This window comes from Oncorhynchus keta, chromosome 28, assembly GCF_023373465.1.
Source record: "Oncorhynchus keta strain PuntledgeMale-10-30-2019 chromosome 28, Oket_V2, whole genome shotgun sequence".
Lineage (NCBI taxonomy): Eukaryota > Metazoa > Chordata > Actinopteri > Salmoniformes > Salmonidae > Oncorhynchus > Oncorhynchus keta.
Window position 1 is genome coordinate 65,892,811 of NC_068448.1, and position 22,372 is coordinate 65,915,182.

General features: G+C 43.9%; 1 protein-coding gene across 2 annotated transcripts in view; it reads right to left on the minus strand.

Annotated features, from left to right (window-relative positions):
• Positions 1–3,273: 3,273 nt before the first annotated feature.
• The window catches only part of LOC118361692 (phospholipase D1-like), a 35,487-nt gene continuing 16,388 nt past the window's right edge, over positions 3,274–22,372 (minus strand). For both annotated transcript variants that reach the window (XM_035741835.2, XM_035741834.2), the window contains exons 9-26: positions 20,149–20,301; positions 19,841–19,990; positions 19,219–19,302; positions 18,682–18,763; positions 18,439–18,549; positions 17,966–18,151; positions 17,615–17,834; positions 13,265–13,396; positions 13,064–13,182; positions 12,787–12,900; positions 12,573–12,683; positions 12,398–12,486; positions 10,576–10,689; positions 10,163–10,212; positions 8,826–8,960; positions 5,398–5,551; positions 5,140–5,257; positions 3,274–4,982 (exon numbers count right to left, since the gene is read on the minus strand). In XM_035741835.2, the coding sequence (XP_035597728.2) occupies positions 4,758–4,982; positions 5,140–5,257; positions 5,398–5,551; positions 8,826–8,960; positions 10,163–10,212; positions 10,576–10,689; positions 12,398–12,486; positions 12,573–12,683; positions 12,787–12,900; positions 13,064–13,182; positions 13,265–13,396; positions 17,615–17,834; positions 17,966–18,151; positions 18,439–18,549; positions 18,682–18,763; positions 19,219–19,302; positions 19,841–19,990; positions 20,149–20,301 (2,347 nt within the window). In that variant the 3' untranslated portion in view covers positions 3,274–4,757. The remainder of the gene's footprint in view (positions 4,983–5,139; positions 5,258–5,397; positions 5,552–8,825; positions 8,961–10,162; positions 10,213–10,575; positions 10,690–12,397; positions 12,487–12,572; positions 12,684–12,786; positions 12,901–13,063; positions 13,183–13,264; positions 13,397–17,614; positions 17,835–17,965; positions 18,152–18,438; positions 18,550–18,681; positions 18,764–19,218; positions 19,303–19,840; positions 19,991–20,148; positions 20,302–22,372) is intronic.

The window sequence follows — 22,372 nt, forward strand, 5'->3', positions numbered from 1 at the left end:
TTTGATTTCATCTGACCAGAGCACCTTCTTCCACATGTTTGGTTTGTCTCCCAGGTGGCGTGTGGCAAACTTTAAACAACACTTTTTATGGATATCTTTAAGAAATGGCTTTCTTCTTGCCACTCTTCCATAAAGGCTAGATTTGTGCAATATACGACTGATTGTTGTCCTATGGACAAAGTCACCCACCTCAGCTCTAGATCTCTGCAGTTCATCCAGAGTGATCATGGGCCGCTTGGCTGCATCTCTGATCAGTCTTCTCCTTGTATGAGCTGAAAGTTTAGAGGGACGGCCAGGTCTTGGTAGATTTGCAGTGGTCTGATACTCCTTCCATTTCAATATTATCGCTTGCACAGTGCTCCTTGGGATGTTTAAAGCTTGGGAAATCTTTTTGTATCCAAATCCGGCTTTAAACTTCTTCACAAAAGTATCTCGGACCTGCCTGGTGTGTTCCTTGTTCTTCATGATGCTCTCTGCGCTTTTAACGGACCTCTGAGACTATCACAGTGCAGGTGCATTGATACGGAGACTTGATTACACACAGGTAGATTGTATTTATCATCATTAGTCATTTAGGTCAACATTGGATCATTCAGAGATCCTCACTGAACTTCTGGAGAGAGTTTGCTGCACTGAAAGTAAAGGGGCTGAATAATTTTGCACGCCCAATTTTTCAGTTTTGGATTTGTTAAAAAAGTTTGAAATATCCAATAAATGTCGTTCCACTTCATGATTGTGTCCCACTTGTTGTTGATTCTTCACAAAAAATACAGTTTTATATCTTTATGTTTGAAGCCTGAAATGTGGCAAAAGGTCGCAAAGTTCAAGGGGGCCGAATACTTTCGCAAGGCACTGTATGTCTCCAGCTTCAGTGATTTTTGCAGTTTGTTCCAGTCATTGGCAGCAGAGAACTGGAAGGAAAGGCGGCCAAATCAGGAATTGGCTTTGGGGATGACCAGTGAGATATACCTGCTCGAGTGCGTGCTTCGGGTGGGTGTTGGTATGGTGACCAGTGAGCTGAGACAAGGAGGGGCTTTACCTAGAAAAGACTTGTATATGACCTGGAGCCAGTGGGTTTGGCGACGAGTATGAAGCGAGGGCCAGCCAATGAGAGCATACAGGTCGCAGTGGTGGGTAGTATATGGGGCTTTGGTGACAAAACGGATGGCACTGTGATAGACTGCATCCGATTTGTTGAGTAGAGTGTTGGAGGCTGTTTTGTAGATGACATTGCCGAAGTCGAGGAGGATCGGTAGAATGGTCAGTTTTAGGAGGGTATATTTGGCAGCATGAGTGAAGGATGCTTTGTTGCGAAATAGGAAGCCGATTCTAGATTTAATTTTGGATTGGAGATGCTTAATGTGAGTCTGGAAGGAGAGTTTACAGTCTAGCCAGACATCTAGGTATTTGTAGTTGTCCACATATTCTAAGTCAGAACCGTCTAGAGTAGTGAAGAGTAGTTGAAGATGGAGTTGGAGGCCACGGAAGGAGAGTTGTATGGCATTGAAGCTCATCTGGAGGTTAATCAACACAGTGTCCAAAGAAGGGCCAGAAGTATACAGAATGGTGTCATCTGCGTAGAGGTGGATCAGAGAATCACCAGCAGCAAGAGCGACATCAGTGATGTTTACAGAGAAGAAAGTCGGCCCGAGAATTGAACCCTGTGGCACCCCCATAGAGACTGCCAGAGGCCCTCCGATTTGACACACTGAACTCTATCAGAGAAGTAGTTGGTGAACCAGGCGAGGCAGTCATTTGAGAAACCAATGCTGTTGAGTCTGCCGGTAAGAATATGGTGACTGACAGAGTCGAAAGCCTTGGCCATGTCGATGAATACGGCTGCACAGTAATGTCTCTTATCGACGGTGGTTGTGATATCATTTAGGACCTTGAGCGTGGCTGAGGTGCACTCATAACCAGCTCTGAAACCAGATTGCATTGCGGAGAAGGCAGTGGCGGTTCTAGACCATTTCAACTGGGGCCAAGCTGGGGCCAGTTGTACTGTTAGAGGGGCCAGTTACATTAGACGTTATTGTCGTCATTGTTTTCTTCACTGCATTGCATTGCAGGCATTAGCAGGCAAAATACCATGTTCATAATAATCATCGTTGCCACTGTCTAATAACGGATGTAAAAAAAGAACGATAGCAAAAATTAATTTCATACTCCACATTTAGGGGGGCCACAAGAGGGTCCAAAATTTTGGTCACGGGGCCACTGCCCCCCCCCAAAAAAAAAAAACGCCACTGGGTTAAGGTACGGTGGGATTCGAAATGGTCGGTAATCTGTTTGTTGCCTTGGCATTCGAATACCTTAGAAAGGCAGGGTAGGATAGATATATGTATGTAGCAGTTTGGGTCTGGAGTGTCTCCCCCTTGAAGAGGGGGATGATCGCCGCAGCTTTCCAATTTTTGGGAATCTCAGACGATACGAAAGAGAAGTTAAACAGGCTAGTAATAGGGGTTGCATCAATTTCGGCAGATCATTTTAGTTTTTTTGAGTTTTGAGTTTGTGTTTCAGGATGCAAATTTCTGTTTGAAAAAGCTAGCCTTTACTTTCCTAACTGCCTGTTTATATTGGTTCCTAACTTCCCTGAAAAGTTGCATATCACGGGAGCTATTCGATGCTAATGCAGTACGCCACAGGATGTTTTTGTGCTGGTCAAGAGCAGTCAGGGCTATTTTTTGAATGGGGCATGCTATTTAAGATGGTGAGGAAGGCACTTTTAAAGAATAACCAAGCATCCTCTATGGGTAGAGTGAGGTGTGAGATAGGATAACAGAGGGACAGGGCCACCGGCAGTGGAAATTCTCTAAGAGATGAGGGCTGATAATAAAGGCTTTATCAGTTTAATTTGAATTGTTAGCCCCTGTGAAAACAGACAGGGCTCCTCATTGCAATGTTTTGCCTCTGGCCAGGTCATCATCATTGGGCTCCCGAGTGGCCCAGCGGTCTAAGGCACTGCATCTCAGTGCTGGAACTGCCACTACAGACCTTGGTTCGATCCCATGCTGTATCACACCCGGCTGTGATCGGAAGTCCCACAATTGGCCGAGCGTTGTCCGGGTTAAGAGAAGGTTTGGCCGGGGCAGGCAGTCGTTGTCCGGGTTAAGAGAAGGTTTGTCCGGGGCAGGCTGTCATTGTAAAATAAGAATTTGTTCTTAACTGACTTGCCTAGTTGAATAGAGGTTACATAAATAAATATTTGTAAATGAAAATTGTCTCAACAGACTAATTTGGTTGTATTATAAATAAGACACCAGGACACTGAGAAAAAACAGAAATGTTTAATAGTTAATATTCATTTCATCAACGCACAAATAATTAAATACGTGAATTATCAGTATTTGGGTTTTCCTACAAGACACAATCAGTCTGTGCAAAAAGTGCAATTTCTAGAAACAGGCTAATGAAAGGTAGAGTGAAAGAGAAATGTCCTAAAGAGGAACAACGACAGGACAGAGAAAATAAATTAGAAGGAACAGAGAGAAAGGGGGACAGAGCATTGTTGATACATTCTGATATGAGACCGTTATGAGTTGGGACTTCCTCCCATGGAGACCTCTTATCTCTGACAGAACTGTTACACTCAGTAAAGTAAGAAGATAACTTAACTTTGGTATAATGACCACAGTCCAGCCATTTACTAGCAAGCAAACGGTAAGCAAATCAGTTAGCTACCAGGGTTGGGCTCAATTCAAAGTAAACTACAAATCAATTATTGGAAAAAAATAGCATTTAATTTTCAAGGACTTCTCAAACTGAAAAGCAGCTATTTATTTCAATTTTATTTTAATACAAAATCACTTCCTGAACTGACTGTCTTCAATTAGAATTAAGACCAACCTTGCTACTGTAGCTACATGCCGGGTGTAGCTAAAAATGGACTGACTCTAGCTAGCATGCTAATGATTGCATGGACTGGTAGCTAACATGACAAGTTACCAGCAACACACAGCAGACTGACTTGTTTTCATGCTAATGGATACATGCAGTGACTAGCTAGCATGCTAACAGCTACGTGCAGCATCATACAACATTCCAAGATGGAATACAATGTCCCTTTGTGTTTTGCTATTGTACAGGGTGTCTAGCCCTCTAGAGACCTAAAGGCACGCTAGTAGAAACAGAGATCCTGAAGGTCATAGTCTGAAATCCACAGAATGAATATGAGGAAAGTAAGAGAAGGTATACTGCATTAACATTACCGTATCAATAATTGGCACTTGTGTTGAGTTCATGTGATTTCATTTTGGTGTTAAGGGCAGGGCTTTAAGATTTCACCTGCACATTGTGACTGCAAGGGCACAGAGCTCTCTCTCAACTCCCCCCCCCCCTCCCTTTCTAACAGTCTCCGATATCACACTCTCCTTTTTTTCTCCCTCTTGTCTTTTTTTGTCTTACATTATTCTAAGGCCTTAGTATGTTTTCATAGAAACATCACGCAGAGGAGTCTGAGCTGCGTTCTCCAGCCCTCACGGCGATCCATAGTGTTAGTAAACAGTACAGAACAGTTACAGAGCAGTCAGTTACATTCCCTTAAACTACACAGACAGGTATGTGTAAGGTCACACAGTTAATCACTCCATTGTCTTCTCCTCCTCCTTTGTTATCTTCTTTTCAATGTAAACGTGAAGGTGCTGTCTGCTTTTCAGACACACACTCCAGAGTGGAATGACCGCATCACTCCAGACACTGGTAGAGTTCTCTGGTATAGAATGTGGAGTGTGTGTGTGTAAAGTCTCTGGTCTCGGGTCTCAGGTCCAAACCTCCATGGGGACCATGGACTCCTTGGAGCCGATGGGAGGAAGTAGATTCTGCTCAGATAGGAAGTCGAGCGGAAATTGGACCAGGAAGCCACGGATCTTCTTCAGCTCCTCATGAGCGCGTGCAGAATCCTCCCTCTCCAACCCCGGCTTGGCCAGATAGCCTTCCAGTTCCAGGATGTTCCTGACATCACTGGAGGGAAGGCACCGGAACACCTGGGGGGAAAGAGGGAGAAGTTCAACTCTGTACTCTCTGTGATAGCAAAGCATAGTAGCATTATGACATAATACTGATGGGGTTGGTTCTAATGTTGCATGTTAGCGTTTGTGTACCTTCTGGTAGATGGAGTGTTTTAGTGTGTCTGTTAGCTACCTTCTGATAGATAGTGGCGTTGCGAGCACAGGTGGTCATCCAAATCTCCTTGTAGAAGTGATCACTGAGAGGGTCAGACACGTCTATAGACAGATCAGTATGGGCCCCTAGGATAGTCCTGATGGAAGGCGGGAGAGAGGGATGGAGGGCGTGATGGGGGAGAGAAAAGGGGAAAGGTCTCAGTATTAAAGAGAAGAGTTGATTCCTCAGTGAGGTCGTAAGTCAAAGCCACTTGAAGGCTCACACACAGACACACACCTGAAGCACTCTAGACGTAGTGCCAGTGCATAGCGACCAGCCTGGTACTCCTGTCCATCCATCACCGCGGTAACGGTCTCCGAGTCTTCGACGATCACCGCCACCTCGCTGTCACGCTTCCCCAACATGCTGCGGTCGTTGATGTTGGCCGAACCTACAACACACACAGAGGAAGTGTTAGGTGTATGTGTGGGTCCTTTGTGTCTGTCATTAGGACTTTCTCAAGCTCTTCTTTGGCGATGAGTTGGTGGATGGATGGATGGATGCAGTAATAACACTGACCAGCAGATGGTAATGTAAAGCTTAGGTTACAGACGTACATTAATCCAAACTTGCAAACAGAAATCAAATACAATTTTATTGGTCACATACAGTTGAAGTCGGAAGTTTACATACACCTTAGCCAAATACATTTAAACTCAGTTTTTCACAATTCCTGACATTTAATCAGAGTTAAAATTCCCTGTCTTAGGTCAGTTAGGATCACCACTTCATTTTGAGAATATGAAATGTCAGAATAATAGTAGAGAGAATTATTTATTTCAGATTTGATTTCTTTCATCACATTCCTAGTGGGTCAGAAGTTTACATACACTCAATTAGTATTTGTTAGCATTGCCTTTAAATTGTTTAACTTGGGTCAAAAGTTTTGGATAGCCTTCCACAAGCTTCCCACAATCAGTTGAGTGAATTTTGGCCCTTTCCTCCTGACAGAGCTGGTGTAACTGAGTCAGGTTTGTAGGCCTCCTTGCTCACACACACTTTTTCAGTTCTGCCCATAAATGTTGTCATGACTCTCTTGATCAGGTCAGGTTACAGGAGACCCCAACCCTACAGATTATCTCTCAACCACAAGAGGAGAAAGCTGTGGGTCTGAAGACATGAGGGGGGGAACAAAGGTTTCCGTCAGCCACAATGGTGGTCATGACGATAGATGGAATATGAAAATATATGTCATTTTTGTTTGGTTATTAAAAGGTTAATAGATGACGTTATTACGAAAACATTGTAATGTGAAGGGTTTTCCTAATATATGTTTGATGTTTATACATTGTACGTTGTATGGAAAATATCCAAATCAAAGAGAATGTTTTGGGGAAGATTAAATGTGAAATTAGTTGTCTAAAATGGGATTTGAGAAAACCTAACCCGTGCCTCATTAACTTGGTACGCCCAGAGAATTACCCTAAAGGCGGTTATGCCCACTTCTGACACAAGGGTATAAAACTTGTGAGTATAGAATTTACGATAAGACTATGTGACCCCAGCTGCAGCAGGGTCTGAAAAGTCAAACCAACACAGAACGCAACGCAAGTTTGAGGACAAAGAAATCCTTTTCTACCCAAGCTACGGATGAGTAGCTGTGTCTAAGAGGGTGAATTCAAGTCGCACCACCTAGCCTCCATCTCCCATCGAATCGTGGTATCTAAAGGGTTTCATTCCTATGCTGTGAGCTCTGAGCTACAGAGCTGTCTGTCCTCAGAAGACCCCTTCCAAAGAAAGGGGTGAGGTAACAGACTCCTAAGCCACAAAGGACACGAATACCGGGAGGACGAGCAACGAGGCGCGCAGAGAATCCCCGGAGATCATCACCACAGTAATTACATCATTATATATTCTGACCCATTAGGGCGGCGGTTTGAGGCAAGGCTAGGGTTAGAATAGCATAGCTGACAAATTCACCCAAATGTATATTTCTCTTGTGTACTTTTTCTCTCTCTTTTGAAATTCCCATTGTGGGTAACACGTGCCATAGTGTGTTGGCCTGTTATACTAAGTTCTAATCAATAGCCTATAATATGTTTTGTCTATGTGTATCTTTTATCATCATTTTAGCTTTTTAGTAAATAAATATTCAATTAAAATTGGTGTGGCACGAATTCATTAGTGGGACCCGGGTCTGTGAAGATTCAAGGGCTATACGACGTTCAGATTATGAGACTAATAGAGGCAACTGATTAATTAGCGGCTGTTGTAAAATTGATATTCTAATATTCTTTGAGTTAATTTGGGAAATAGAAACTCAATAAAAACGAGTTTTCCCATGGTTCCCCAGGTTAATGAGTTAATAATTGCTTGATTCAGTTAGTCGCCACATTAACCAATACAACGTCACGACAATGTTCTATAGGATGGAGGTCAGGGCTTTGTGATGGCCACTCCAATACCTTGTCATTAAGCAATTTTGCCTCAACTTCGGAAGTATGCTTGTGGTCATTGTCCATTTGGAAGACCAATTTGAAACTAAGCTTTAACTTCTTGATTGATGTCCTGAGATGTTGCTTCAATATATCCATATACTTTTACTTCCTCATGATGCCATCTATTTTGTGAAGTGCACCAGTCCCTCCTGCAGCAAAGCACCCACACAACATGATGCTGCCACCCAGGTGCTTCACCGTTGGTATTGTGTTCTTCAGCTTGCAAGCATCCCCCCTTTTCATCCAAACATAACGATGGTCCTTATGGCCAAACAGTTCTATTTTTGTTTCATCAGACCAGAGGATATTTCTCCAAAAAGAACAATCTTTGTCCCCATGTGCAGTTGCAAACCGTATTCTGGCTTTTTTAATGGTGGTGTTGGAGCAGTGGCTGAGTGGCCTTTCAGGTTATGTCGATATAGGCTCATTTTACTGTGGATATAGATACTTTCGTACCTGTTTCTTCCAGCATCTTCACAAGGCCCTTTGCTGTTGTTCTGGGATTGATTTGCACTTTTCACACCAAAGTACGTTGATCTCTAGTAGACAGAACGCGTCTCCTTCCGGAGCGGTATGACGGCTGCGTGATTCCCATGGTGTTTATTCTTCCGTACTATTGTTTGTAGAGATGAACCTGGTACCTTCAGGAGTTTGGAAATTGCTCTAAAGGATGAACCAGACTTGTGGGGGTCTACAATTTTTTTCTGAGGTCTTGGCTGATTTAAAAAAAAAAAATCCCATGATGTCAAGCAAAGAGGCAGTGAGTTTGAAGGTTGACCTTGAAATACATCCACAGGTACACCTCCAATTGACTCAAATTATGTCAATAAGCCTATCAGAAGTTTCTAAAGCCATGACATAATTTTCTGGAATTTTCCAAGCTGTTTAAAGGCACAGTCAACTTAGTGCATGTAAACTTCTGACCCACTGGAATTGTGATACAGTGAATTCTAAGTGAAATAATCTGTCTGTAAATAATTGTTGGAAAAATGACTTGTGTCATGCACAAAGTAGATGCCTTAACCGACTTGCCAATACTATATAGTTTGTTAACAAGATATTTGGTGGTTGAAAAACGAGTTTTAATGACTCCAAGATAAGTGTTTGTAAACTTCCGACTTCAACTGTATTTTGCAGATATTATCGCAAGTGTAGCGAAATGCTTATGTTTCTAGCTCCAACAGTGCAATAATACCTAACAATATACACAAATCCAAACCTACTCACCTATGATGACGGTGTTGTCGTCTGCGATGAGCATCTTGCTGTGGACGTAGACGAGCTCTGTGACCAGGCGTCCTTCCAGTTCAGCATGGGTCCTCAGACCACAGAACGAGATGTAGTTCATCCACTGCTCGTCCACTGAAACACACACACAACCAGTCCACTGAAACACACACACAGAACCAGTCTACTGAAACAAACACACACAACCAGTCCACTGAAACAAACACACACAACCAGTCCACTGAAACAAACACACACAACCAGTCCACTGAAACAAACACACACAACCAGTCCACTGAAACAAACACACACAACCAGTCCACTGAAAGACACACACACAACCAGTCCACTGAAAGACACACACACAACCAGTCCACTGAAAGACACACACACAACCAGTCCACTGAAAGACACACACACAACCAGTCCACTGAAACACACACACACAACCAGTCCACTGAAAGACACACACACAACCAGTCCACTGAAAGACACACACACAACCAGTCCACTGAAAGACACACACACAACCAGTCCACTGAAAGACACACACAGAACCAGTCCACTGAAAGACACACACAGAACCAGTCCACTGAAACACACACACACAACCAGTCCACTGAAAGACACACACACAACCAGTCCACTGAAAGACACACACACAACCAGTCCACTGAAAGACACACACACAACCAGTCCACTGAAAGACACACACAGAACCAGTCCACTGAAAGACACACACAGAACCAGTCCACTGAAAGACACACACAGAACCAGTCCACTGAAACACACACACACAGAACCAGTCCACTGAAACACACACACAGAACCAGTCCACTGAAACACACACAGAACCATAAATAAAAGCAGAACCAGGAACCATAAGGAGACAGTCTAATGTTAATCAAAGAGTAGGTCTGTGTTCTGCTAGGTGCGTGTGCTATTATTATTTTTTAAATGTAACCTTTATTTAACTAGGCAAGTCAGTTAAGAACAAATTCTTATTTACAATGACGGCCTACCCCGGCCAAACCCGGACGACGCTGGGCCAATTGTGCACTGCCCTATGGGACTGCCAATCACGGCCAGGTGCGATAAAGCCTGGATTCGAACCAGGGACTGTAGTGACGCCTCTTGCACTGAGATGGTGTGTGTTAAACTATGATTGGCTGTTTGTACTGGTCAGTATGACGCCACTCTGGTGAAGAGGGTAGCCTAACTGGGTAATGTGGAAACTGGCATGAACTTCCCGTCACCCTTGCGCGCGCGCGCGCACACACACACACACACACACACACACACACACACACACACACACACACACACACACAACTTACTTTCTCTCTTCAGCTGAGATATGATGGAACAATCTCCTCTGTTCATGGTTCTATAGAGAGTGAGAGAATGTTAACTCCAGTACCTGCCACTTCTAGATTGATGAGTCACAGGAACAGGGAGGGATGTGTAGACAGCCTAGCCAGTGTGTGATGTAGTGTTTCCACAAGGACACTAATTTGACCCATAAAGTCCATCTCCATGGGTGGAGTACACACACAGACACTTTACTGCTGTGGTTGTAAAGTGAAGGCACGTCTTCTCAGTGTCTACTCTGTGTAAACAGGTAGATATAAACCCTTTAACTGGCCTCCCAAGCCTCCTCTGGCCACAGCCTTCTGAATCCCCTTATATTACAGCAGAGATACATTACACAGACAGACATGTCTAATTTGATGGCGTGCCGCTCACACACCTGTAGTTGTAGTGCATGACAGCCTGAATGGCACTGCCTCCTCCGGTGTTGATGTCTCCTTCGAAGCCGGGCAACAAGGGGGTCACTACGTACACTCTGAACTTCTTACCCTCCCTAAAAGGACACACACACACACAGTTTATTTCCCCCCCGGAAAAAGATGTGACCTTAAACAGTGGGAACATCCTCATGAAAGCTGCTGTTGCCAAACCTAACAGTTGCCATGTGGAGCTGGTTATTCTCAATAAGTGCGTTTCTACTGTACGTGTCATATCGTGTGTGTGTACATATGTGTGTGTACAGTACCAGTCAAAAGTTTGGACACACCAACTCATTCAAGGGTTTTTCTTTATTTTCTACATAATAGTGAAGACATCAAAACTATGAAATAACATGTGTAGTAACCAGAAAAAACAATAAATCAAAATATATTTGATATTTGAGATTCTTCAAAGTAGCCACCCTTTTCACTGATGACAGCTTTGCACACACTTGGCATTCTCTCAACCAGCTTCATGAGGTAGTCACCTGGAATGCATTTCAATTAACAGGTGTGCCTTGTTAAAAGTTAATTTGTGGAATTTCTTTCTTTCTTAATGTGTTTGAGCCAATCAGTTGTGTTGTGACAAGATAGTGGTGGTATACAGAATATAAACCTATTTGGTAAAAGACCAAGTCCATATTATGGCAAGAACAGCTCGAAACAAGCAAAGAGAAACGACAGTCTATCATTACTTTAAGACATGAAGGTCAGTCAATACCCAACATTTCAAGAACTTTGAAAGTTTCTTCAAGTCCAGTCACAAAAACCATCAAGCACTATGATGAAACTGGCTCTCATGAGGACCGTCACAGGAATGGAAGACCCAGATTTACTTCTGCTGCAGAGGATAAGTTCATTAGAGTTACCAGCCTCAGAAATTGCAGCCCAAATAAATGCTTCACAGAGTTCACGTAACAAACACATCTCAACAATCAACTGTTCAGAGGAGACTGCGTGAATCAGGCCTTCATGGTCGATTTGCTGCACAGAAACCACTAGTAGAGGACACCAATAATAAGAAGAGACTTGCTTAGGCCAAGAAACACAAGAAACGGACATTAGACCGGTGGAAATCTGTCCTTTGGTTTGATGGGTCCAAATCTGAGCCTTTTGGTTCCAACCACCGTATCTTTGTGAGACGCAGAGTAGGTGAACGGATGATGTGTGGTTCCCACCGTGAAGCAAGGAGGAGGTGGTGTGATGGTGCTTTGCTTAGAATTCAAGGCACACTTAACCAGCATGGCTACCACAGCGTTATGCAGGGGTAGGCCATCTCATGTGGTTTGCGCTTAGTGGGACTATCATTTTTTTTTTTTTAACAGGACAATGACCCAACACACATCCAGGCTGTGTAAGGGCTATTTGACAAAGGAGGAGAGCGATGGAGTGCTGCATCAGATGACCTGGCCTCCACAATCAACCGACCTCAACACAATTGAGATGGTTTGGGATGTTGGACCGCAGAGTGAAGGAAAAGCAGCCAACAAGAGCTCAGCATATGTGGGAACTCCTTAAAAAAAGCATTCCAGGTGAAGCTAGAGAGCCAAGAGTGTGCAAAGCTGTCATCAAGGCAAAGGGTGGCTACTTTGAAGAACCTCAAATATATTTTGATTGGTTTAACAGTTTTTTGGTTACTACATGATTCCATATGTGTTTTGTCATAGTTTTGAGGTCTTCACTATTATTCTACAATGTAGAAATGTTGAGTAGGTGTGTCCAAACTTTTGACTGGTACTGCACATGTGTGCATGTTTGTGTGTGTGGAGAGGGGCAGGTTACTTGTATGCTTGGATGATGCGTTCAGCGATGGCGTCTCCTATCTTGTTGAAGACATGTCTGTTATCAGTACAGCTGATGAAGAACTGGTTCTGAGAAACAGCAGGGTATAGAAGCATGTTACACTACATAACGCCTATATAGTGTTATGTAATGTACTGTATATGTACAACAGTACCTCTATGTAGATGTAGTGTTGGCTGTTCTTGATAGCGTGGACGTAGGCGTTGTGGATGGATTCTTCATGGTACTTTATACCAGCTGACCAGTCGGATGCTGAGCGCAGGATCTGACAGTGGACACAGACAGGAAGAGAGTGGAAATGTGCAGTTGGATATTCAAGCCATAAAACTTGTGGGTGTAGGATGGTGCGTGTGTTAGTGTGTGTTTACCTGTACTTTTGCAGGGATGCAGTTGGGGACCTGGTATCTGATCTCTCCTGCGGTAGTGTGAGACTTGGGGAGGAGGTACGGGTAGGAGAGAGAACGATACTTTGGCTTCATTATCTAGAGCCAGATAGAGAGACAGACAAAGAGGAAGTGAAAGGGGGGAAGCAAGACAGAGAGAGAAATTATCATTTACCAAAATGCTGTTCTTGTACAGAAATTGTGAAGGACTCAGACATGTTACCTCTGAATCTTATTGACATCACTGTGACCTGTGTCTGACCTTGCAGAAGTTCCAGCGCTGGATGAAGTGTCTGGCCACATCCCTGGCAGCCTTCCCATGAACCACGGAGGCGATGTCATGCCACGGCATCCTGGGGTGGGTGTGTCTGTCAATGAAGTCTGGCGAGACGGGATACAGTGATGTACAGGTAGGTGTGTGTTTATGACCAGGTTCAAGTGTGTGTTCAGGTGATGTGCTTACCGTCAAAGGGCTTGTCCAGTTGGATCCAGTCTTTGTATACGAAGTTGCAGTAGTCTTTCCCATGCCAGAATCTTGTATCTCCAACCAACTCTCCTACTCCTCCTATTCCTGTTTGCATGCTACGCACCGTCTCTAAAGGCCAGACAGACACATAGAAGTTAAACATTAAGCGTATAGGGCCAGGAGGTTTTCCTGACTGATCTGACCAGGAAAACATTTCCCTGCACCTCCCAAAACCAGCAGCAGGGGGCAGTGGAAATCAGAAGGGGAAAGGGGATACCTAGTCAGTTGTTCAAATGAATGTTTTCAACAGGTACTCTAGTGGTTAGAGCGTTGGGCCAGAAAGGTTTGTGGATTGAATACCTGACCTGACAAGGTAAACAAACATCTGTTGTTCTGCCCCTGAGCAAGGCAGTTAACCCACTTTTCCAGGGGCGACAAAGACGTAAGGCGTCCCCCAGCACCTCTCTGGTTCAGAGGGATTGGGTTAAATGCGGAAGACAGATTTCAGTTGAAATCAGAAGAGACTCCAAGAGAGAGAGGTTGTTTACTATAAGTAGTTAGTTTCAAGGTTTAAATTAGTTTTATAAGGATTTGTTTCCTCAATGCATTAAACAAACAGTGGACAGAAAGACAGTTGAGAGTCAAAATAGTCCCCGGACGGACAGACGCACACAGAGAGAGAGAGAGAGAACACACCACACACACACGCACACAGAGAGAGAGAACACACCCCCCCCACACACACACACACACACACACACACACACACACACACACACACAGAGAGAGAGAACACACCCCCCACACACACACACACACACACAGAGTGAGAGAGAGAGAGAACACACCACACACACACGCACACAGAGAGAGAGAAAACTCTTCCCCCCCACACACACACACACACACACACACACACACACACACACACACACACACACACACACACACACACACACACAGAGTGAGAGAGAGAGAACACACCCCACACCCAGACAGCCATGACACAGAGTCACAGTCCATCCTGTTTCAGACAGACATGTCAGCTCATTTACCCGCAGCAGCGGTCTTGTCTGAGTCTAGCTACACAGATTAACAACATTCACAGTAGTAAAAACATAGTGATCTGAGGAAAACATCTGAACATTCCCAGGCATAACCACAACCAGAAGTTGTGTGCGTGCAAGCTGCAGTAAGCTGCCATTTGAAGGGATAATATGTCTGGGTTGGTCTTTGCCTCCTCCACATTCCTTGAAATTCTTCCGCCATAAAAACACACTGCAGAGGGCCTAGTCTGCAACATGGGGGATGCTTATTGACCTTGTACAAACAAAGTCTTGACATGAGCACAGACACTCATGCCATGCCAGGCCACACGTTGCAGAAAGACCTGGGGCCTCATGTATAAATATTGCCACACAAAATATGCCCCAAAACATGCGTGCACCAGTTTTCACGCAAAGTCGGCCTTTATAAAAACTGAAATTTATGTTATAATGTGCTTATTATCCTCCCGTAAATCTCAGACCATGTGTACGCAGTTTCTAATGGTTCAAGTATTGCATTGCAAATAGGCAACAGTAGACTAGCCTTGTGCAGGAATATACTGTATGTCACGACTTCCGCCGAAGTCGGCTCCTCTCCTCAGCGTTCAGCGGTCGACGTCACCGGCTTTCTAGCCATCGCCGCTCCATTTTCCATGTATCCATTTGTTTTGTCTTGTTCCCTGCACACCTGGTATTCATTCCCCAATCACACTACATGTATTTATTACTCTGTTCCCCCTCATGTTCTTGTGTGAGATTGTTTTGTGTTACGTGTCTATTTTGATGCTCTATACTGGTATGCATTTATTCCGTGTTTTATTTCACGAGATATGTTTATTTGTTTGTACATATTATTGTGACTGTTTGCGCGTTTGCACGTTTGCCAATTGGCTGGAGGTTTGGACGCAGTGGCGTCCGTCTGTTGGTTTCTCCTGCCTAAATAAAGTGTGCGCCTGTTCACACCTCTCTGCTCTCCTGCACCTGACTCCGCTCCCAGTACGCACATCATTGACAATATATGACAGTCTTATTTAAAACAAGTAGCTAAATATAATAAGATGCACTAATTTGCCATTAGTTAGAAGAGCAAAAATCTATTTATTTTATCTTTTCATTCTAAAATCATTTGAAATAATCATCTATTTCCTATTGTTTATTTAATTTCCACAATCATTGCAGACTAAAACCTTGTCTGACTGGGATGTTTTTATACTCGCTACATCTGAAACAGCCTATAGGCCTACAACAAGGTAGGATAGGCTTCCATTCTTCCCATCTCTCTTATTTGGACCCACTTCACAGTAGTAAATAAACAGATATGCTTTTTAAGTATTTTGCTCTATGCGGACCGATGGTCCACTTTTCCATTGACGTTTGTAGACTACGTCTGAATATTGTAGCCTAATGTAACATTTCTTGAGTAAATAATATTTAAATTATAAACATAATAGCCTACATAATACATAGATATATACATACCATAGCCATTGCAGAATAAATTCCTCACATTTTCTGGCATGAGTTCATATTCCTGAAGTAGCCATGCAATAATTTAACATGCGCATCTCTCATTATGCCTAATAGACAGGCTATTGTACTTTCAGGTTATTGCTCTCTGCATCCGAATGGGAGCACGTTGTATAACATAGAGCTTAACAGGTGAACAGACAGTTGATATTTAGCGTTGAAGTGTGTTTACCACTGTAGGTAGGCCCACTGTAGTTTACTTTTTTTCCCCCTGAGTAGACAATGTTTCAGAATTCGCCGGCAGTGCAGCATATTTAGGTTCGGGAAAAGGTCAAATGCAAAACATTAGTGAATTAAACCGATCTGTTTACAGGTCCACAACAATGTTCAATAGTTTGTCTTTCAGACACGGTCAGAAACAGCAAATGTCACTGCGAAAGAAAACATTCTGCCAAAATCTCCAAAGACATTGATCAAGTTCGCCATTGCTATTTCCTGTAGATACTGTCTTGGCCTAATTACAAAGTATACAGCAAATAAGGGCGTTGCCACCATAATAGATGAATGATGGGGGTTTTCAGGCGGAGTTATAATGCTTGTTTATACACGCAGTTTCTGCAGGTCTGACTTAAAATGGGAAACTTGCCTATTTATGGCAGGCATGTGCCAAGTTAATCAATCTCAATATTTTGGTGCATGCTCAGTCTACAGATATTTCATATCAAATTTACACAACGGTTATAAATGAGGCCCCTGAGATATTTGCACTCTTTCAGAGAGACACACGTGATGAACACTGCAAAGCACACTGGGTGATGAGTTTAGCAGCGGGACAGTTGAAGCCCCGATCCCACAGCGCATCTTCCAATCAGAGACTCACTCACCAGCCTGTGCCAACCCAATGGGAGGGGCCAGTCTCAGCTCCACCCCTCTAGTAAGGATCAGATTGTGTTGGCTGTTGACGCTGTTCGTCCAACCTGGACACACAGACTGCCATTTAACCTCTGCAGACTATGGTCCTGTCCCTCTCTCTGCACCTGAAGCACTGTGGTCTCTAAATGCGTGCTAGTGCGTGAATGTCTAATTCTGGGAGACTCCAGATCAAAATGGGGTTAGCGAGCTAGTATTATAGTACCAAAGATACTGGTAACTAACCAAAGATATCTCATCGGCGTTGTTTCCAATGGGAGCAAATGAAGCACAGTGGGCAGAACAAGCAAGGAGGTGGGCAGGGCCAAGCATGAGCTAGCAAGATCCTATTGGCGCGTTTTAGCATGTAGTTGCATATTTTCCTTCTCTGTGAATTCCGTGTGTGCAATAACTCAATTTGCCCTTTCACTCCTTCTAAACAACGCATTTTCTTTTTACTTTGGCAAATGGTCAAGTCTACAAATGTTAGTGCAATCTGTTCGTAACAAATTCTAGATAACTGCATCGAGATTTATCGATCTGAAAGTTAGCAGAATGTCCGCCAAGTTTCATCTAGCTCCATCTTCTCCCACAGCCCGCTGGACTTCCTCTCATCACCATATTTGGTGGTGAGTGGAAGTTCCAAACGGGCGCTTCAGATCTGATTCTTCTATCTACATAATGCTAGCGTGAACTGAGTAGTTTGCTATGCTAACATTGGTATTGTTTACCAAGTGATAAGCAGAGCACCAGCATCAATGTTGTGTTGAGTAGTTAGTAGAGAAGAGTTAGTGATGTTAAACATTCAAAACAGTCAGGCATGACGTTTAGATACACAAAGCAGCAAATGACTCCGTAAAATACAACAATTTGGGCAACGTTTAGCTTCTGCATGCGTTTATGACATGTGCATGTACGGACTCACTCTCTTCTGAGCTATCCACACTGCTAACAGAGTCGGCGTGGGCCAGTCCATGTTTCTGCAGGTGTCTCTTCATACTGAACCCTGTCCTCCTAATTCTCCCCAGACCCTTCAACTTGGGCTGGTCCCCTGAGTCCACTACCAGGGCAGCAGCACCCTTCCCATTGCTAGGGGCAGAACTACTGGTCGGTGCGGTGGCCATCTTGAAGGAGGATCCCTCAGCCTGTGGAGACAGGAGGCAGGAGACAGAAAGACAGAGCGAGAGGAAAGTTGGTGTGGATGTCTGGTCCTCACATGCTCTGTTGGCTAGTGATCATGTGACACTCAGACTGTGTGTGTGGTTGTGTGTCTGACCTGCTCCAGGGCTACAGAGCGCGTCACACTCCCCACGTCCGTCAGACGGTGCTCTCTGTCATCCCAGCGACCGTAAGCCAGGTCGATCCCACCCACGAAGGCCACTGATTGGTCGATGATGATGATCTTCTCATGATGCGCCCACAGATATACAGAGGAGGAGACATGGTCCGGATGACGCATCACCTACAGAAGAAACACACACACACACTTTTACTACATAAAAGGATACCTCTATACCAGTGGAGGCTACTGAGGGGAGGATGGCTCATAATAATGGTTGGAATGGAGTGAATGGAATGGCATCAAAAACACATGGAACCCATGCGTTTCATGCATCTGATACCATTCCATCGATTCTGCTCCAGACATTACCACAAGCCCGTCCTCCCCAATTAAGGTGCCACCAACCTCCTATGCTCTATAAACACACTGTAAACACATTTCACACACAAACACACACACACACCTACCTTGACATTGGGGTGGAGGTGCATTAGTGTTCTCTTGCTGTATTCACTGTTGATGCCCAGAGCTAGCTCCACCTCCTTATACAGCATCACAAAGATACGCACTCCCTGTTGCTATAGGGACAGAAAGACAGAGTCACCGTTACTAATCGCCACATAATCAAATCATTTAATCAATGATAAGATCCACACTAAGGCAGTTTGAGGGGTGCAAATGGACCAATGAGACAGCATTTTGTTGCTCACCGCTTTGCGTCTCAGGATGCAGTCAAGGCGCCAGCGGTTTCCCTCGACAACCGGCCTCTTCATAAAGATCTCAGGGCTCAGCCTAAAAACACACACATACAATCAAATTTATTTTTTAAAGCCCTTTTTCCATCAGCCGATGTCACAAAGTGCTGTACAGAAACCCAGCCTAAAACCCCAAACAGCAAGCATTGCAGATGTAGAAGCACGGTGGCTAGGAAAAACTCCCTAGAATGGCAGGAATCTAGGAAGGAACCTAGAGAGGAACCAGGCTCTGAGGGTAAACCAGGCTCTGGCGGCTGACAGCTGTGTGGGGTGGGTGTAACAGTATTCCAGGTCTCTGATTGTAACCCATCTGTTTGACCACAGTCTGCCTTGGAGGTGTGACCGCTCTGTGCTCTCCACACACACACACACACACACACACACACACACACACACACACACACACACACACACACACACACACACACACACACACACACACACACACACACACACACACACACACACACACACACACACACACACACACACCACCAGTCAGTGATGAAGATCTCTTCTTCAGCCTCCTCCAGAGCGTCTGCCACGTCGGCCATGTAGGTCTTCCCATTCACATACCTATAAACAGAGTTATATTATAGTCACACACTTAAAACACAGTGCGGTCTCTCTTTCATACACACACTCTCTCTCTCTCCCTCTCTCTCTCAGGTAAACAGACACACAAACCTTCCCACGCACGCAAGCATACAACCACCCACAGACTTTCACTGTTGCACACACCCCCCCATGTCTCACACAGACAGTATAGTGTTGCCCCAGCAGGTGACAGGTGATGAGAAGCCCAGTGTCATTTTCCCTCTCTTTGTGTCAGGTTACTCCAGTGAGACAGATATCTTTAAGGGCTGTAACTGGGCCAAAGTGTACCTGGGATTACCTGGGATAACCCACCTGCCACACTAGCTGGCCTTTATGCTCTACTGGGACTTAGGTGTGTACAGTAAATGTGTCTTGAAAAAATACATTCCCAAAGTAATTTCCCATTTGAAATATATATTCTGCATTGTTCTCACTTAATGTTCAGACTGGGGTGTTATTTAACTCTGACTGTATTAAACGTGTCGTGGTTTAATGATTGTGGTGTAGCCGTGAATACCATTTGGCTGGGATGTTGTGCTCCTGTCGGGCGAAGGAACCGAAGCGGTGGTCGGTCAGGAAGGCAGAGCCATGCTTCTGGACGAAGCCCTCGATGGCCTGACCCCACCACCTGGCATGTCTGTAGCTGCTGCATTTCAACACCAGGGCCCTGCAGAATATACACACACACAAAAACAATGATTGTTGAAACTCCTTTTTACTCAATGATTTGTCTGAATCATTTCTGTAGATTCTGTTTTTTTCAATACTCCTTGGTGAGGTAGCAACCTACTTTTGTATTTATTTTTTTACAACCAACCCACCCACCTGGAAAGGCTATCAATCCGTACTCCGTGTCTGGTCTCTGTGTCTTTGGAGTCCATTTTGATGCAGAACTCTTTATCCACCAGGAGAACAAAGGCAATGGCTCCCGAGTCTGGCTTCATGTAGAGGAGGAATGAATCCTTCACCACCAACCAGCTAGACAGACAGACAGACACTAGAGTTTATTATTACAGCACAGCTCAGCAGTATCAGCTGGAGCAGTAAGAGGAGATATGAGACAACATCTGGACTCCAGAGGAGGATAGAATCATTCTCAGACTTTGATATTTCACCTATAATTCAGGGTACTGACCGTTTGGATCAGAGGTAGCACATCTTGATATTTCATCTATAATTCAGGGTACTGACCGTTTGGATCAGAGGTAGCACATCTTGATATTTCATCTATAATTCAGGGTACTGACCGTTTGGATCAGAGGTAGCACATCTTGATATTTCATCTATAATTCAGGATACTGACCGTTTGGATCAGCGGTAGCACATCTTGATATTTCATCTATAATTCAGGGTACTGACCGTTTGGATCAGAGGTAGCACATCTTGATATTTCATCTATAATTCAGGATACTGACCGTTTGGATCAGCGGTAGCACATCTTGATATTTCATCTATAATTCAGGGTACTGACCGTTTGGATCAGAGGTAGCACATCTTGATATTTCATCTATAATTCAGGATACTGACCGTTTGGATCAGCGGTAGCACATCTTGATATTTCATCTATAATTCAGGGTACTGACCGTTTGGATCAGAGGTAGCACATCTTGCTATTTCATCTATAATTCAGGGTACTGACCGTTTGGATCAGCGGTAGCACATCTTGATATTTCATCTATAATTCAGGGTACTGACCGTTTGGACCAGCGGTAGCACATCTTGATATTTCATCTATTATTCAGGGTACTGACCGTTTGGATCAGCGGTAGCACATCTTGATATTTCATCTATAATTCAGGGTACTGACCGTTTGGATCAGCGGTAGCACATCTTGATATTTCATCTATAATTCAGGGTACTGACCGTTTGGATCAGAGGTAGCACATCTTGATATTTCATCTATAATTCAGGATACTGACCGTTTGGATCAGAGGTAGCACATCTTGATATTTCATCTATAATTCAGGGGACTGACCGTTTGGATCAGAGGTAGCACATCTTGATATTTCATCTATTATTCAGGGTACTGACCGTTTGGATCAGAGGTAGCACATCTTGATATTTCATCTATAATTCAGGGTACTGACCGTTTGGATCAGAGGTAGCACATCTTGATATTTCATCTATAATTCAGGATACTGACCGTTTGGATCAGAGGTAGCACATCTTGATATTTCATCTATAATTCAGGATACTGACCGTTTGGATCAGAGGTAGCACATCTTGATATTTCATCTATAATTCAGGATACTGACCGTTTGGATCAGCGGTAGCACATCTTGATATTTCATCTATAATTCAGGGTACTGACCGTTTGGATCAGAGGTAGCACATCTTGATATTTCATCTATAATTCAGGGTACTGACCGTTTGGATCAGCGGTAGCACATCTTGATATTTCATCTATAATTCAGGGTACTGACCGTTTGGATCAGAGGTAGCACATCTTGATATTTCATCTATTATTCAGGGTACTGACCGTTTGGATCAGCGGTAGCACATCTTGCTATTTCATCTATAATTCAGGGTACTGACCGTTTGGATCAGAGGTAGCACATCTTGATATTTCATCTATTATTCAGGGTACTGACCGTTTGGATCAGAGGTAGCACATCTTGCTATTTCATCTATAATTCAGGGTACTGACCGTTTGGATCAGAGGTAGCACATCTTGATATTTCATCTATTATTCAGGATACTGACCGTTTGGATCAGAGGTAGCACATCTTGCTATTTCATCTATAATTCAGGATACTGACCGTTTGGATCAGAGGTAGCACATCTTGATATTTCATCTATAATTCAGGATACTGACCGTTTGGATCAGAGGTAGCACATCTTGATATTTCATCTATAATTCAGGGTACTGACCGTTTGGACCAGCGGTAGCACATCTTGATATTTCATCTATAATTCAGGGTACTGACCGTTTGGATCAGAGGTAGCACATCTTGATATTTCATCTATTATTCAGGATACTGACCGTTTGGATCAGAGGTAGCACATCTTGCTATTTCATCTATAATTCAGGGTACTGACCGTTTGGATC